Here is a 15,022-nt window from a genome sequence, read left to right on the forward strand (position 1 = left end):
TCGGACCCCTCTGTTCCCTCTCCCCTTCCTCTTCCTCCTCCTCCTCCTCGAGGGTCCCCCGGGCGGGCAGGCGCTCACGTGATCCGCTCCGGTGTCTCGGTCACGTGATCTCTCCCACGGTGCCGCGGTCACGTGAGCCGCGCGGTGTCTCGATCATGTGATCCGCTACCGGTGTTTCGATCACGTGATCCGCTCCCGGTGCCGCGGTCACGTGGTCCGCTCCCGGTGCGGCAGGCGCGGCGCCCGGCGGGGATGTCCCGCAAGCAGGCGGCCAGGGCCCGGCCCGCTGCCGGCGCCAGGAAGGGTCGGCGGCCCCGGCATCCCCCCGCCGGACCGGCCCCGGGCCCCGCTTCAGGCGACAGCGGCGGCCTCGCCGGGCAGCTCCGGGCTCTCGGCCTCAAGCTGCGGGAGGTGCCGGGAGATGGGTGAGCGCCGCGACGGGTGTCCCCAGCAACCCCGCGGCCGGCGATTCCCCGGGCATCCAGCCCTGAAGGCTGAGGGCTTCCTCCTCCCCGGGTGATGGGAGCCCGTGTCCCCGCGGCCGAGGGCTTTCATCGCTCCCGGGGATGGGGAGCCCGTGTCCCGGGAGCCGAGGATTTTCCCCTCCCGGTTCAGTGGGCCCAGTGTTCCGCAGGGGCGAGGATTTCCCCGCTGTACCACTCAGGGATCTCTGCTGTTCTCTGCGGTTCTGTAGGGCCTGACGGCTCAGCCAGTCCCAGCCCTGGTGCCCGGGGGGCCGAGGGCTGCACTGTCCGGCTGAACAGAGCACAGGAAGGTCCATAAATGTTCTTATGGAACACTTTCACCCCCTTCTTTTCCATAAGGTGAAAGGGTAGTAAACGCTTCTGCTGAGAAGTGGCTCGGTGGGTCACTGGCTTGTCTTTTGTTGCTTTATGTCACTTGTCTGGTGTCGGTGTAAGACACTTTGGCGCAGCAGTTGTACCGTGACACGATCGCTCAAACGCAGCCGTTCCCGCAGCAGCAGCCATTCGAAGCACGGGGAATGAGTGCTCCTTTGCATCCATACCCTTGCTAAACTGGGCAGAACGAGCGCAGCCCTTTCCCTTTTACCCCGTATTCCTTCTGCTGCCTCAGACACACTCACTCATCATTTCCCTCTCGGCAGCAACTGCTTGTTCCGGGCCCTTGGGGACCAGCTGGAGGGGCACTCCCGGAACCACCTGCGGCACCGCCAGGAGACGGTGGAGTACATGGTGAGGCAGCGCGGGGACTTCGAGCCCTTCGTGGAGGATGATGTGCCCTTTGACAAGCATGGTATGGGCTCCGTGGGACATCCTGGGAGGCGTCCTTGTGCCGTGGGGTTGCATCTCCTCAGAGCAGCTCCTTACGAACCAGTTCCTCATGCCAGAACTACCTGAGGGCTCCTCCCTAGTTTTTAGAAGCAAGGATTTTACACTTACGGCTGTTGTGATGCTGTGGAAAGGCGAGCTGGTTAATCCGCATTGAATTTGTCCTGGAAATTATTTAAATTTAGGAGGAACTTGGAGAAGGAAAGAGAGACCAAAAAGGCAAGGAGTAAAAATTAGGTGTTTTAAAAGGAACTTAAGAAAAATTGTCTAGTTCTCCTTGAATACCGGTGGGTATTTGGCTGTTTTGGTGAGTGGCTGATTTCTTTGGGTTTCTTTCTCCTTGGAACTCAGTATTTCCTACTGGGAACCCAGGGGAAGATCCAAAGCAGAGGTGAATACAGCCTTTGATGTGCCAGGCACCGTGCAGATAATGCATGAAGGTGGTTTGGTCACTTAGTATGTGGCACTCCTTCTTCTGAGCTAACAAAGCCAGTGGCCCTGCTTAGTCTAAGAGTGTAGTGCCCTTTTTAGAGATCTCTGTGGTCATTTAAATGTATTAAATTCTGTTGCTGCCAAATTCTTGCCTCAGCACTCACTGTTTCACAGGTGGGATTTCCCTTCCAGAATTTCTTGGGCTCGTGTTGAAATCTAACCCCTCCTTATCCCTCCACTGCTTCTGGAAGTGTCAGAAATCAGCTTTCAACTCTTGTGAATGTTTTTTCCTTTAGTTGCCAATTTGGCCAAGCCTGGTACTTTTGCTGGCAACGATGCTATCGTGGCCTTTGCAAGGAACAATCAGATGAATGTGGTTATTCATCAGCTCAACGCTCCGCTGTGGCAGGTGAGAAACAAAGCTTCTGCATTTTGGCCTAATTTTTACCTGGTGGATATAAATAGTGTGGAAAAATCCTGATTTATTAAAAAAGAGCAGTCACTGCAATGAGCTGGGCATAGTGCAGAGCTGTGCTTGGTTTTGAAGAGGGGGAGCACTCCAGATTTTGGCTAGGAGGAAAGAAAACAGCAAATGCATGAAAGATGGGTGTGTGGGGGCAGAGCAGTGTGTTTTGGTTGGGTTTGAAGCTGTGAGCTTCAGTGCCATGCTCTGTCTCCTGAAGATCAGACTGCATGTGAGGTGAGTTTTCTGGTGGGAATCCCAGAATGGGTCAGGTGGATCATCTGGTCCTGTCTCCCTGCTCTCGAGGCTGAGCAGCCCCAGCTCCCTCAGCCTGTCCTGGGCACGGGGATGCTCCAGGCCCTTCCTCGCCTCCGCTGCCCCGGCTCCAGGAGCTCTCTGGCCCTGCTGTGCTGAGGAGCCCAGGCTGGACACAGCACTCCAGGTGTGTCTCCCAGGGCTGGGCAGAGGGGCAGGGTCGCTCCCTGACCTGCTGCCAATGCTCCTCCCAGTGCACTGCAGGATCCCATTGGCCTCTTGGCCCCCAGGACACTCTGCTGGCTCCAGGACAGCTCGTTGGCCACGGGACCCCCAGGTGCTTCTCCGCAGAGCTGCTCCAGCAGGTCACCCCCAGCCTGTGCTGGTACGTGGGGTTGTTCCTCCCCAGGGGCAGGACCTGCATCTGCCCTTGTTGAGCTTCAGACAATTCTTCCCTGCCCATCTCTCCAGCCTGGCGAGGCCTTCTGAAGGACTGCACAGCCCTCTGGGGATCAGCCCCCTGGAATTTGAGCTAGGCTTAAGGAAATCTGTACAGTAAGGTTCAGGAAGATGGAAATGAAGGTATAGCAGGGCATGCACTGTGTGGAAGCGAAGCTCCATCAATTCTGCTTGGGATGTGGAATGCCAGGATTTCTGACAGATGGAGAAATGAGGTTTTAAAAGAAGTGTTAAAACCTTAAAATGGTTCCTGGAAAGGACTGTGTGCTGTGGTTTCCTCTGACAGAGAGACACTGAAACACGTAATCCATCAGGTCCCTCATTTTCTCTTTTTTGTTGTTTTTCTGTGGCAAGTCCACACTGGAACAGGTCCATGCTCAGTCTGCCTGGTCACTGAGCAGGTGAGAACCTGTATTCCAGCCAGGATTGTTTCTGGCCCCTATTTACAGACAAAACCAATGAAGTATATAGATTAAACAGGGCAATAAAGATAAAACACCGGCTGAAAGCTGTCAGTGACGTCTTAATACATTTAAAACAGCGTCAAGTGGATTCCTGAACTCAGACAAGTTTAAACTCTCCTTTATAGGCAGCCATGGCCAGTGGGACAGGTGGGTGAAGCACCTGTGCAGGGGCAGTGACCCTGCAGGGGAGGTCACAGGGGTGGTTTTCATGTGTTGTTCCTCAGTGTTATAATTTACTGGGATTTTGATGTCCTCCTGAAAACCTTGGTTCTTTAATCTCCTCTCACTGACCATTTTAGGATGTCAGTACAGAGTTTGTGATGAGGCTCTGTCTTGCCCGAGCAGTGTTGTTAGTGGAGGGTTGTCTCAGGCCCTTGAGAATGGTGTGAGTAAAGAGAACTGTGAGTAGTTGTAACATCATGAGAAGCTCCTTGCAGGTGGACATCTCTGCATGGAATTTTTAGGGTTTTGAACACCCCTTAACTTTTTTGATAGTGACTGTAAATCCTAGAATTGGTAAGGTTGGAAAAGACCTTTAAGATCATGGAGTCCAACCATAGACTCAGGTTAGCTGAGATTTGTAGGTTATTTTATTGGCTTTTTGGATAACAGGTTGGCTTTTTTCCCCTCTGTTTTTAATCTGCAGCTCTCATTTACTTACCAGTTTCAGCGTGTTCATAGAATCAGAGAATCCCAGGTGGGTTAGGGTTGGGAGGGATCTTAAAGCCCATCCAGTGCCACCCCTGCCATGGCAGGGACACCTTCCACTAGCCCAGGGTGCTCCAAGCCCTGTTCAGCCTGGCCTTGGGCACTGCCAGAAATCCAGGGGCAGCCACAGCTTCTCTGGGCACCCTGTGCCAGGGCCTCCCCACCCTCCCAGGGAACAATTCCTTCCCGATATCCCATCTAACCCTGCCCTCTGTCATTGGGAAGCCATTCCCCCTTGTGCTGGCACTCCAGGCCCTTGGAAACAGCCTCTCTCCACCTCTCCCATCGGCTCCTTCAGGCACTGGAAGGTCACAATTAGGTCTTCCTGGAGCCTTCTCTTCTCCAGGCTGAACAACCCCAATTCTCTCAGTCTTTCATCATAGGAGAGCTGCTCCATCCCTCTAAATCAATTTGGTGGCCTCCTCTGGGCCCACTCCAGAGTGAAAAGAGGCTTCTCTAATGAGAGCTAGATTGGCTAATTTTCAGAATAATCTTTCAAGAGCTTTGGGATTTGTTAGATACCTATGCAAGCTCTGGCAGAAGATAAATCTTTGAGACTAATCTGACCAAGTTTCAGCATTTGAATAATTCAGTAGGATAAAAAGCAGGAGTTAAGTATAACCAAGTGCTGAGTTGGAACCTGAAGGTGAAATAGATGAATGGAGAGTTATTTGTTGGAAAACCTGAAGTCATTAGTGCAGCACAGACCGCAGACGCAGCTGAAGGGTGACTTGGTGTGTGGTCTTGGAGCTGAGATAAGGCAATTCACAGACGTAAAAGGGTTGGGAAACTCTGGAGCCCTAAAGCAAGGAGTTCTGGTCCTTTGCTTACTGACATCTGCTGTTGGGTCTTTGAACTCAGGCTGGCAGGTCAGGCCAAGCTGGTCTGCAAGTGCAGTGGGATTTTCTGCATTCCTGGCAGGAGCTGGAATGGTGTAGCTCTTATCTAATAGTTTGAGACACTGATAATCAGGGCAGTAACGATTCTCGCATCAGTACAGATAATACTCAGAGCAGGAATTTTCTGTGGAAACTGCTGTAACTTGGTGCTGACAAAGCAAAGGAACATTTGGTTGTTAACAGTGCTCCTGAACGAGTTAGTACATTTTCATGGATTGGCTTTCTTTTAAAAACAAAACACAGCCACCTGGAATGCTGTTAAAACAACATCTTGTCCCAGCTGCAGATCAGAATTTCCTCTGAGTGGCTGTTTCCACTGTTGCTGTCACTTGAATGGCATCTCTTCCCTCATGTTTGAGGGTACAATGACATGGTACCTTCCCTGGGAGCTGTTGCTGAAGTTGGTTCTGGGAAGATGATCAGAAAACTGATAGCTCCTGTGGAAAGTTTAGGAAATAGTCCTGAGCTTTCCACAGAAATATTTTCATCCCACGTTTTGTTTGTTCTGATGTAACTGCCCAATATTTTACATCTGGCTTTCAAACCTTCTTCTTCTCTTCCTGTTTCAAATGCTCCGGCAGCCACGTACTCGCTTCCTCCACAGCGTTTGCCATCGCTGCAAAAAATGAATACTTTGATGAATCTGGTGCTGAAGTGGATTCCAAATCCTGATTTGCTGTTTGCTTCTTTTATTGAGATTCGGGGCACGGACAGGAGCGATGCGCGGGAGCTGCACATCGCCTACCGGTACGGGGAGCACTACGACAGCGTCAGGAGGATCAGCGACGACTCGGAAGCCCCGGCCTATCTTCGGATGGAGGTTGGTTTTGGTGGAATGAGCCAGCTGTGGGTGACAGACAGAGCTGATGAATGCTGCCAGTTGATTTCCATTCTCCTTTGGGATGGAGGGAAGAGCTGGGTCTCTGTGTCATGCTGGGATAGCAAAGCCCTGAGGTCGTTGTAGCTCATGCTGCCGGCTCTCCTGGGAGGGGAAGGATTTCAGCCTCTGGGCTGGAAATGAATCCAAAGCTGATGCTGTGATGTGGGCTGTCTGGGAGCAATCTCATCTAAATGACGTAATTGTGCACCTCAAATGGAAAAACAAAGGGAAGGGAGGAAAGAGCTGGAAATGCAACAGCTGGATGCAGCTGTCCTCTTCATATCTCCCTTTTTGATGTTGAGGAGTAATTGTGCTGTGCGAGAGGTTCTCTGCACACAGCTGAGGTGTGGTATTGTATAAAAAGAATCCATTTAAAAGCTTGTTTATTGTGATTCATGATGCTGTGGTACACTGGAGTTTGTTCAGCAGTGCAGGAGATGTGGGAAACTCTCAGTGATGGTGGAAGTTACACAGTTTCCAAGATGGTTTGACAGGGGATGTTCCCAAGAAAAGTGTGCAATGATAATTACTTTTATTAGGATATCAGATTTTTTTGGGTTGCCTGCTTGTGTGCTCTGCTGGGCTTTGCTCTTCTTCAGATGCTTTGCAAGAACGATTCAAACAAGGCAGAGGAAGTGAAGCCACAGAAGGGCGACTCCGAAGATGAGACTGAAGTGGAGGTGGAAGATGCTGTACAAAAAGTGTGCAGTGCAACTGGGTGTTCAGTAGGTATCGAGGAGCCTTTCTGTGCTTAATGTTGAAACCTCCTTGATACATGAAAGTAGTCCTGGGAAAAAATTCTAAAAAACACTCGTCTTGGAGAAACTTGAGAACCACGGCCATCAATCGGGGTGCATCTCATCCTAGAATCAACCCTTAAATTCAGGTGAAATACCTCCTTTCTGTGGATGCCTAATAATTTTGGAAGGTTTGTCATGCAGCTCTCATAAAATTCACTTGGAAACAAATCCTGTAAGTTCTGAAATCCTTTGGGGCTATTGAAGATCCCAGATAACTGGATAATCTGTGACTCTTGGCACTGTGCAGGTGCCTAGAACAGAAAGGGCAAAGAGGGAAACTTATGCTGAAACAGCATATTCCTTTTTCCTGATATCTTCAGGAATTTAAGGTTTTCCCCCTCACCTTTTCAGAAGTGAAGCACAGACCAATTGAGTGATCATAAAAGCAGCAGCCCCCTCTCAGTGGTGCAGGTGTTGTTAAGTGAACGTAGGTCAGAGATTTGAACTTCCTCAGTGTTCTCCTTCCCCTCTTGTGGACAGGACATTGATTTAGTGAGCCATGTTCTGGAAGTGGAGGACTACAACGTGGAATTTGCAATATTTGCCATCTTGCAAATGAAGGAAGGGGAAGGAATAGGTGAGTCACAGTTCGTCACCTGGGGCTTTGGGTGGCTGTGATGTTGGTGTTGGGGACAGAAACAGGGCAGGTGGGGTTTGTGTGCTGCCACTTCAGCCTTCTATGCTCAGGAAGGTTGGTAGTGAGGGCAGCTTCAATCCAGCTTCCAAAAAACCCCAGGACTTCTGGGAGAAGGAACTGGCTGACAGTGCAGCAGCTCCTGGGTAGAGCGTGTCTGAGGAAAACCTCTGCTGTTGGTAGGTACCGAGGAGCAGCAGGAGCCGCCGGGCAGCGAGCAGAAATCCTGCAGCAGAGCACTGTGGGAGGAGAACGGAAGTGGTTCAAGAATCTTCGGAAATCAGAGCTTGCATCAAGGTGAACCAAAAAACGACAAGGGACGGGCTGGATCCAGGGAAGAGAACCGAGCCAGCAGAAACCCAAAGGTGTGTGAGGGGTTTGGCAGCAACGTGAGCGCCCTTCAGTGATTGGGGGATGCCCTAGCATTGCTTACTCAGCAACTCTCTTCTCCTTTCAGTTAAAACCAGCTTCTGCTCACTGCATTTTGTCACTGCTGCAGCTGTGACTTCTCTGCCACAAACATTTCCTGGTGACATGTGGCACTGTTCCCAAAACAACTCGGAATAAAGTCCTGATAAATACTTAGCAATGTCCTCTGGCAGCTGCCTTGGTATCTGCTTGTCTCCTTTATTACTTTTCCCCAGCTGAGCAGAACACGTGTGGTTTGAACTTTGTGTTTCCATCCTTCCCTTTCAGGGAGCCAAGAAACAAAGGAAGGAGCAGCAGCGGCTGGAGAAGAAGAAGCGGCAGGAGGAGAGGCACCGGCAGAAGGTCCTGGCCACCAAGAGGGACAGTGCAGACAACAGGACAGAGACAGACCCGGGCAACCACGTCACCCTGGTGAAGGCCATGGCAGCCCTAAACATATGACTCAGTGCTCTGCTGAGAAAAGTCAATAAAACTGATGAAGACAAAATTCCCCCCAGGAGAACTTCCAGGCACCCATTGTTATCTTAAAATCCGTCTCTGCCAGGGTTTCCAAGCACGAGAGAACTTCCTGTTCCTTTGCTTGTGGGGAGGACAATTGCTCACTGATTCTGCATCAGCCTGTGGTGAGAAGAGTTGTTTGAACTTAGCAGGAAGTAGAGACTTGGGTCTATAATCTTGGAGTTAGATGAAGTTGAGAACCTTTTCTTCACACAAAGGTGTCAGATTTGTTTGACATCTCTTGATGTGCCTGGATTTTTTTGTTTGTGTGTGTGGGTTTTTTTTGGTTTTTTTTTTAATTTGATTATGCTTGGAGGAGCTTTATTTTACCTTGCTGTCAGGGAAAGCTTAACAAATCTCAACTCAGGAATATCCCTGGTGGGTCTTTTTCTATTTAAATTCAAACAAAGTAAGGGAACAGAGTCCCAGAATCCTTTCCAAAGCAAAGTGTGTCAGGCAGCACTGTTTCAAACATGACAGTCCTCTTCTCTTTGCCATGCAGGAGTGCGGTGACAAGTTTTAATCTCACTAGAACTGCTAGCTTTGCACTGGGCTGGCTCAGAAGTGATTAATACATGGAGGGAGATTGGGATTGCTGCATCCATGAGGTTTGGGATCAGCTCCTGAGACCTGTAGGGGGAAAAAAAACCCACCTGCAACAACAATCCCAGTGGACTCATGAGACTGCAGAGCCAGTTCTTCTGATCTGGTAAAATGTGACAGGAACGGGCATGAGATTCCTGGTGAGTGTTGTTACTTGGACACCTGGAATCTTGTCCCCTTTGCCACGTTCCAGAGGTTTTGGGTTACTCCAGGGCTTTAGTCCAAGCCAGGAGCTTGATAGGTGTTAGTCTCCAAATGAAATTAGTGTGGCCAAAGGACCAGGAGTCCTGGGAACAAGCTTCCAAGCAGCAGTGATCCCTGGGAAACCTGCCTATTTCACCTCATAAATCAAGCTTTTTTTCCAGGGTAGGATTTTTTTTTCATCTTAAATGCCATTTTGGTGAGGTCACCAAGTAGGATGTACAGCTTGACTCCTGGGATATTTTCCACTGTAGGACTGAGAATTTGGATCGAGGTGAAAGGACTGTGGGACTCAGCCTCTGATTTATGGCTCACGGTGTTTCAGCTCCACTCAGGTTTTTGGGCTTGTAACAAGCACTAAGCTTGAAGAAAGCACATGTGCACTTACACACAGGAGACACCTCATCAGCCAGGGCAGAAGTGAAAGGGATCTTCTGAAAGTAAGGAGTGTTGCATTTGAAAAATTTCTGTCTGTGCTTTGAAGTTCATATGAATCAGCATGGAAATAGAAATGTTTTGGTTTTTTTTTACTGAACTGCCAAGAACTGATCTGGTACTTGGTGTGCTCTGCTGCTGTTAATTGAAGAATAAAAAGAAAGGGGCTCTCCTGGAAGAACTGGTGGTGTAGGAATTCCTGTTTCTCTGAGACAGTCGTTTTTGCAGTAGTGGAAAGAGAGGTGAGTCACAGCTTAGTGGGGAGAAAGTGCAACTTCCTTCAGGGGGTGATGAGCTGTGACAGCAGGTTTGGCAAGGCAGTGCAGGTGACCGTGTCACCTGTGTCCTGGCCTGGCCTGTATTTTGGCCTGAAAAGCAGGTGTGTTCTGCAGGTTTGAAGAGATAAGAATTTGCAGTTGTGTACTGTGAATAAGAGGTTTGATCTTAATGAATTGGGTTTTTGTCCTCTGGAGGCAGAGCTGATAAGAGGTTCGTTGTTGCCTGGAGCCTGAGAGCTGTGAAGGGAGTTGTCTTGGAGGCTCAGGAGGGAACTCAAACCTCACCCCATCGTGTCCAGGATGAAAGGGGGGGGTCTGCAACAGCAGCACAAACAGCAGAGGGAGAGACTGGCCAGCAGCTCGTGGCCTCTGATACCTGGAACCAAATCTGGGGCTGAAAATGCTTTAATTTCCAAGTGTAATAAGATTAAAATAAACTGTTGATGTGCTGGGCTCAGAAATCTTGACAAGATCTTTATCTTGCCAAGAAGGCTTTGTGCCTGCACAGCCAGTCTGTATCCAAAGATGTTAAAATTGATTTTGTCTGTTTCAGGTTTCTCCTGTTGAAATTTCCACCTTCCCAATGTATATTTTTTTTTTCCTGGGGAATCTTTGTGCAACATTCTTCACAGAACTCAATTTATGCAGTGAATTTGCTTTGTAAACAGGTTGTGGATTTCCCTGGGAGGAGGAAGGGAGGCGAGGAACAAGAGCAGAACAGCACCATGATTCATAGTGTGTGTTTACTCCTTGCTGGAGCTGAGTGCTCTGTAATCCACGGGCTGAGGATGGACAATAAGCACTGGATATTGCCTTGGGATTTGAGGAGGATGACTGTTTGTTATTAGCTGCTGGCTGACAAATTTGAGGGTGTTTTGGCTGTTGCTGCAGCAGGGTTCACTGTGAGCCTCTCAAGGGCGAATACGCAGCAGGAGGGTGTAGAAAGCCACTTTCCCTGCATCCTATCTCCCACCATCATCTTCCCTGGACTTATTTTCCCAAATCCTGCCCCTGCAGGTCAGGAGTTCAGTTGAACTGAAAGTTTTAAGCATTTAGGCAGGTTCTGACTGCCCTCCATAAGCATGTCTGCATATGGGAAGGGTTTTCTGCCCGTGCTGCTCCGTGTCTCCTGTCCCTTGTTCCTCCTTGGGAGCTGCCTTCTGGTTTATCTCACAGCTTTGCCACATCACCCGTGGTCTCCATGGCCACAGAGCTTTGGGACCTGCAGACAGGAAGGGAAATCAGGCCTGAAGAACGATCCATAATCCAGTGTTGGACAAAAGGTAGATGGTTTGTGCTGGTGCTGGAGCTTCCTGGGTGCAGGCGCCAGCCTTAGAGGACAGCATTGGCTCTGTCTCAGCTTCTAGAATCCTTCAGTGACTGTAGACAATGAGAAGAAATGAGTGGTTTGGAGTTACAGAAACACCACATTTACTCTAGGGGTGTTGCTTGTAATGAAACACTTAACAGAGTCAGGCAGGAGCACTGAGGTGGAACTCAAAGAAATTACCCTTAAAACTCCTTTATTTTAGGCAGAACGCATCTCCAGAGGCAGAGTTACAGATGGAGGTGCCCCCATCGAGGCCCAGGGCTGTGGTACAGCCAGCCCTGGCTTGTTAGAGGTAATTAGGGCTGATTTGGGATCATGTGCAGCTGTGGTGTGGGACCAGGTGGCTGCAGGGAGCTGCAGCCTGAGATGTCTGTCTGCAAGAAAGAGCCACCCAAACCTCTGAGCCCCCTCCATTGGACTCCCCCATGCCTTCAGTGAGTATTAATTGCTTAAACAGTCATTAGGAGTGGGATGGGGCTGAGCTCCTGGAGGGAAGCTGGGCTTGGAGCCTGCTTTGGGGTTGGGGTGCAGCAGCCACTTCCTGTTTCTGTGGTCATTTTTTTTTCTCTGGAGCTCTTAAGACTTTGTGGTTGGCTGCTAAAATGTCACTTCTGGTCATTTTGTAAGAAAAACCATGTGCAGGAAAGAATATTTTCTTCAAAAAATCAGCCCTCAAGCTCTGTGCTGTTACCTACCCCTTCCACCACTGATTCCCAAAACACAACACTGATCACAATTCACAAATTTCTTTTAAAAATGTATCTTTATTTGCAGGGTCTGCCTCATTTTTATGAGTTATTTAACCACGGGGAGCAGTTTTTCCCTGTGCCAAGGCTCTGAGGAAAGGTGCTGGACACCTTTTCGGTGCCGCAGGGCTGCGCCATGTCCTGCCTGGCCACAGGGAAGGCAGAACAGCCCCAATTCCGATGGTTTCTGTCAGGTTTGGAGGCCCGGCCTGGAGGGTGTGTTCAGCAGGAGGGTGTTCGGCCCTTGCACTTGGATTGGGGGTAATTGTCGTAGGATTTGCGGTAGGTGTTGGCTGCCCTGTGGAAGCAGTCCACCGCTGCCTTGTCACAAGCACAGCTCCTCTTTTGGCACGAATTCCCGGCTCCTGGAAGAAAATTGGGGGGGGATGGAGGCAGGCAAAGGCTGTGAGGGTCAGGGGGAGTTTTTTGGACTGTCTCCACTGTTGAGTTTGGGGTGTCTCAGGTGGTCTCACCTCTGCGGTGTGGAGCTACCTGGCCCTGGAGGGAAGGCTTAATTCACTTTCTCTCTGATGTGTCTGTGGGTATTTTCCTGGATCGCTGGGATGTGCTTTGCTTTGGTCCATGGAACAATGAGTTTGCTCTGGGGGACTCACGGCAGCTGTGCCTGATCCCCATCCAGGCTGGGAGGGTCACCTCAAACCCTCCGTATTTGGCCTCTCGGGAAAGACAAGGCCCCTCCTCAGGGAAGTCGCCAAGCTCTAAACTTCACCATAATCCAGCAAATAATTTTTTGCCTTATTCCTGGCACTTTTCCTGTATTTCCACCCACTTCACTGTGTGTGGTTTCCAGGCTTGGATGGTCTAAAGGGGATCTCGGAAGCCAAGCTCCCTGAGAGTGTGGGTGGCTCTGCCCCCCTGCTCAGAGCTCTGCCCCCGCCCCACTCTTACCGCAGATTATTTGGTTGTTTTGGAAGGAGTACTTGTAGGTGGTAATTTTGGCGTTGCAGTGGGAGGAAGCCAATCTCTTGTAGCAGCAGTCGTGGGCGTGGCAGCACCTGGGGACATGAGAGCCGAGGTCAGGGCAGGCGACAGTTGGGACAATGCAATAGAACATCAAGGACGTGCATCTTTGCTGCTGCTAAACCGCTTCTAAAGAGGCTTTGAGGACAAGCAGCAATTTTCTCTTTGCTACTTCCATTCCCAGGAGCAGGAACAAGATTCCCCTCGCTGTACCCAGGGAGGTGAGGGGGCACCTGCTCTGCCTTCCCCAGGCCCCAGCTTACCTGTCGGTGGCATCCAGGGGCTGTTTGGATCCCCCCCAGCCACAGTAGCAGCCGTATCTGTTGTAGGCCAGCGGCGATTTCCCGGTCTTTTTCTTAATCATCGATCCAAACTGGAGCAAGTTGCAGCTGACAAGGGCCAGTCCTAGGACTGGAGATGGGGGGGTTAGGAGCACTGGGAAAAGCAACCTCCCATCCCACCTTTCCACATCAGAAATGAGCATTTCACCCTCCCCATCTGCCTATGCACAGGACCTGGGAGCTGCCCCGGGGTGGAAGCTGGCAGGGGATACTCACAGAAGAGGAGCAGCGAGAGGAGCTTCATTCTGGCGGCGGCAGCTCCGGGGTTTGGTGAGCCCGAGGTGCTGCTGGTTACACCTTTTATGGCTGTGCACCCTCAGTGGGGCCCCTCCTCTGGAGAGGCCAAAGTGGGCAAATATTGACAATCCTCCCCATACCGGTCCAGCTGCTGTGCAGGTCTGCTGGCATTGCTGGGGGCCCTGGCTGTGGGATGCCTCACATAGTGAAGCTCTTGTCAGGGAGGTTTTGGATACGTGGGGCAGCCTGGGGTCGAGTCTGTGCATGGCTCTGGGTGTCTCAGCATTCCCGGAGCTTCCCTGAGCAAAATGGGAGAACTTGAGGGAGAACAGGAACCCCTTAGTGCAAGGTGTCCCTTCCCATGGCAGGGGGTGGAATGAGACTGTCGAGGGGTCTGTGATTCCGTGATCCACTTTCTTGCTGAATGAGAGTTTTTTGATGTCTTGGCTAGAAAACACTGTTCTGTGTCTTACTGTTTCCATCTTGACTTACCTGGGCAGGGAGAAAATGCAGCCAGTGCAAAGCATCCTCCACTCTCGACTTACCAGAGTGAGTGAGATGCAGCCTGGGGAGTGGAGGAAGATCCCACAATCCCCAGAATGGCTGGGAATTCCCCCCACTATCAAGAAAACCACCATACATGGCCTCTGCCCAGCTCTTTCTCAGTGCCCAGATGCCCCCTGCATTTGGGGATGCTCCATCCCTCTCCCCGTATGTGCTGGGCACTGAGTTTTGCTCTCAAAAACCTCGTGGCATGAGGTGTGTGGTTCACCTTTATTTAGAAGCAAAATAAGGCAAGTGGCAGGGCAGAAAAAACGCAAGTGGTGTATGATGGAAGGCGGGGAAAAAAGAGGCTGCTTGTGTCGTGAGAATCTCAAATCGGTGGTACTGAACAACGATTTAGCAGATTCCTTCTGGCAGAGATTGCAGGTGCTCTGTGCTGCTTTTTGGGGAACCCCAGCATGGGCAGGCACTGAGGCAGGGGAGGAAATCCCCCCCGGGGCTGGTAGGGAAACTGAGGCAGGGAACAAGGATGTGACTTGTGTGAGAATCAGAGAGATGCTGAGAAAAGGGAACTTGGCTCAGCAAAATCTCTTCCCCCCTCTGGCATGGGCCCTTTGCCTCATCAGCTCTCTGGGCTAATTTAAGTAGTCCCCTGGGATGGTGTTGAGTTAATTGGCTAAACCAGGATTTGCCATTTGCCATCATTCAGGATTTTCCAAGTCCACAACCAGTTTTATCACAGGGGAATAAGGGATATTCTTGTGCACCAAGTTGGCTGAGCTCCAGTGAAAGCCTCTCCATCCCAGCCCCTCTATGTGTTGCAGGTTTGCAGGATCCCTCCTTCAAATGGGAAATAAGCCCCCCCCAAGCCAAATGCCTCCTGGGGAGATGTGGATTTTGTTTCACAGTATGAAAACCACAACTTTTGCAGCCCAGCTTATTGCAATGCTCTGAGGGGGTGCAGTATCTGAGCCAAAGCATCAGCACTTGGAGCTCTGTGTGAATGGATTTGTACAGCCGGATGTCCAAGCAGTAAAATTCATGGATGGTTAAAATTCACCCAGAATTTACAAAGGGAGAGTGTGATTCAGTTAATCCCGGCCTGCAATCTGTCTGGGATATCCTCTCGGCAAGG

At 50.5% G+C, this 15,022-nt stretch overlaps 2 protein-coding genes across 2 annotated transcripts; one reads left to right on the top strand and one right to left on the bottom strand.

Annotated features, from left to right (window-relative positions):
* The first annotated feature begins 214 nt into the window (after positions 1–214).
* On the top strand, positions 215–9,651 carry OTUD3 (OTU deubiquitinase 3). Its single transcript, XM_032131413.1, has 8 exons — positions 215–425; positions 1,127–1,275; positions 2,039–2,151; positions 5,688–5,810; positions 6,470–6,595; positions 7,151–7,247; positions 7,488–7,669; positions 8,001–9,651. The coding sequence occupies exons 1-8, from the start codon at positions 253–255 to the stop codon at positions 8,172–8,174; spliced, it is 1,137 nt and encodes a 378-aa protein (XP_031987304.1). The 5' UTR covers positions 215–252; the 3' UTR covers positions 8,175–9,651.
* Positions 9,652–12,046: 2,395 nt separating this feature from the next.
* On the bottom strand, positions 12,047–13,169 carry LOC116454576 (basic phospholipase A2 RVV-VD-like). Its single transcript, XM_032131329.1, has 3 exons — positions 13,069–13,169; positions 12,734–12,840; positions 12,047–12,189 (listed from the first exon to the last, which is right to left on the bottom strand). Exons 1-3 carry the CDS (start codon positions 13,167–13,169, stop codon positions 12,047–12,049), a joined length of 351 nt encoding a protein of 116 aa, XP_031987220.1.
* Between the last annotated feature and the right edge of the window lie 1,853 nt (positions 13,170–15,022).

The sequence above is a fragment of the Corvus moneduloides genome, chromosome 22 (assembly GCF_009650955.1).
Source record: "Corvus moneduloides isolate bCorMon1 chromosome 22, bCorMon1.pri, whole genome shotgun sequence".
NCBI lineage: Eukaryota > Metazoa > Chordata > Aves > Passeriformes > Corvidae > Corvus > Corvus moneduloides.

Bases quoted from the DNA above. Each gene is read 5' to 3' on its own strand.
- OTUD3 (XM_032131413.1), top strand. From the start codon at position 253: ATGTCCCGCAAGCAGGCGGCCAGGGCCCGGCCCGCTGCCGGCGCCAGG. The intron at 426-1,126 runs GTGAGCGCCGCG...CCCTCTCGGCAG, and splicing joins CGGGAGGTGCCGGGAGATGG to CAACTGCTTGTTCCGGGCCC. The intron at 5,811-6,469 runs GTTGGTTTTGGT...GCTCTTCTTCAG, and splicing joins CGGCCTATCTTCGGATGGAG to ATGCTTTGCAAGAACGATTC.
- LOC116454576 (XM_032131329.1), bottom strand. From the start codon at position 13,169: ATGATTAAGAAAAAGACCGGGAAATCGCCGCTGGCCTACAACAGATAC. The intron at 12,841-13,068 runs GTAAGCTGGGGC...TCATGTCCCCAG, and splicing joins CCCCTGGATGCCACCGACAG to GTGCTGCCACGCCCACGACT. The intron at 12,190-12,733 runs GTAAGAGTGGGG...ATTTTCTTCCAG, and splicing joins AAACAACCAAATAATCTGCG to GAGCCGGGAATTCGTGCCAA.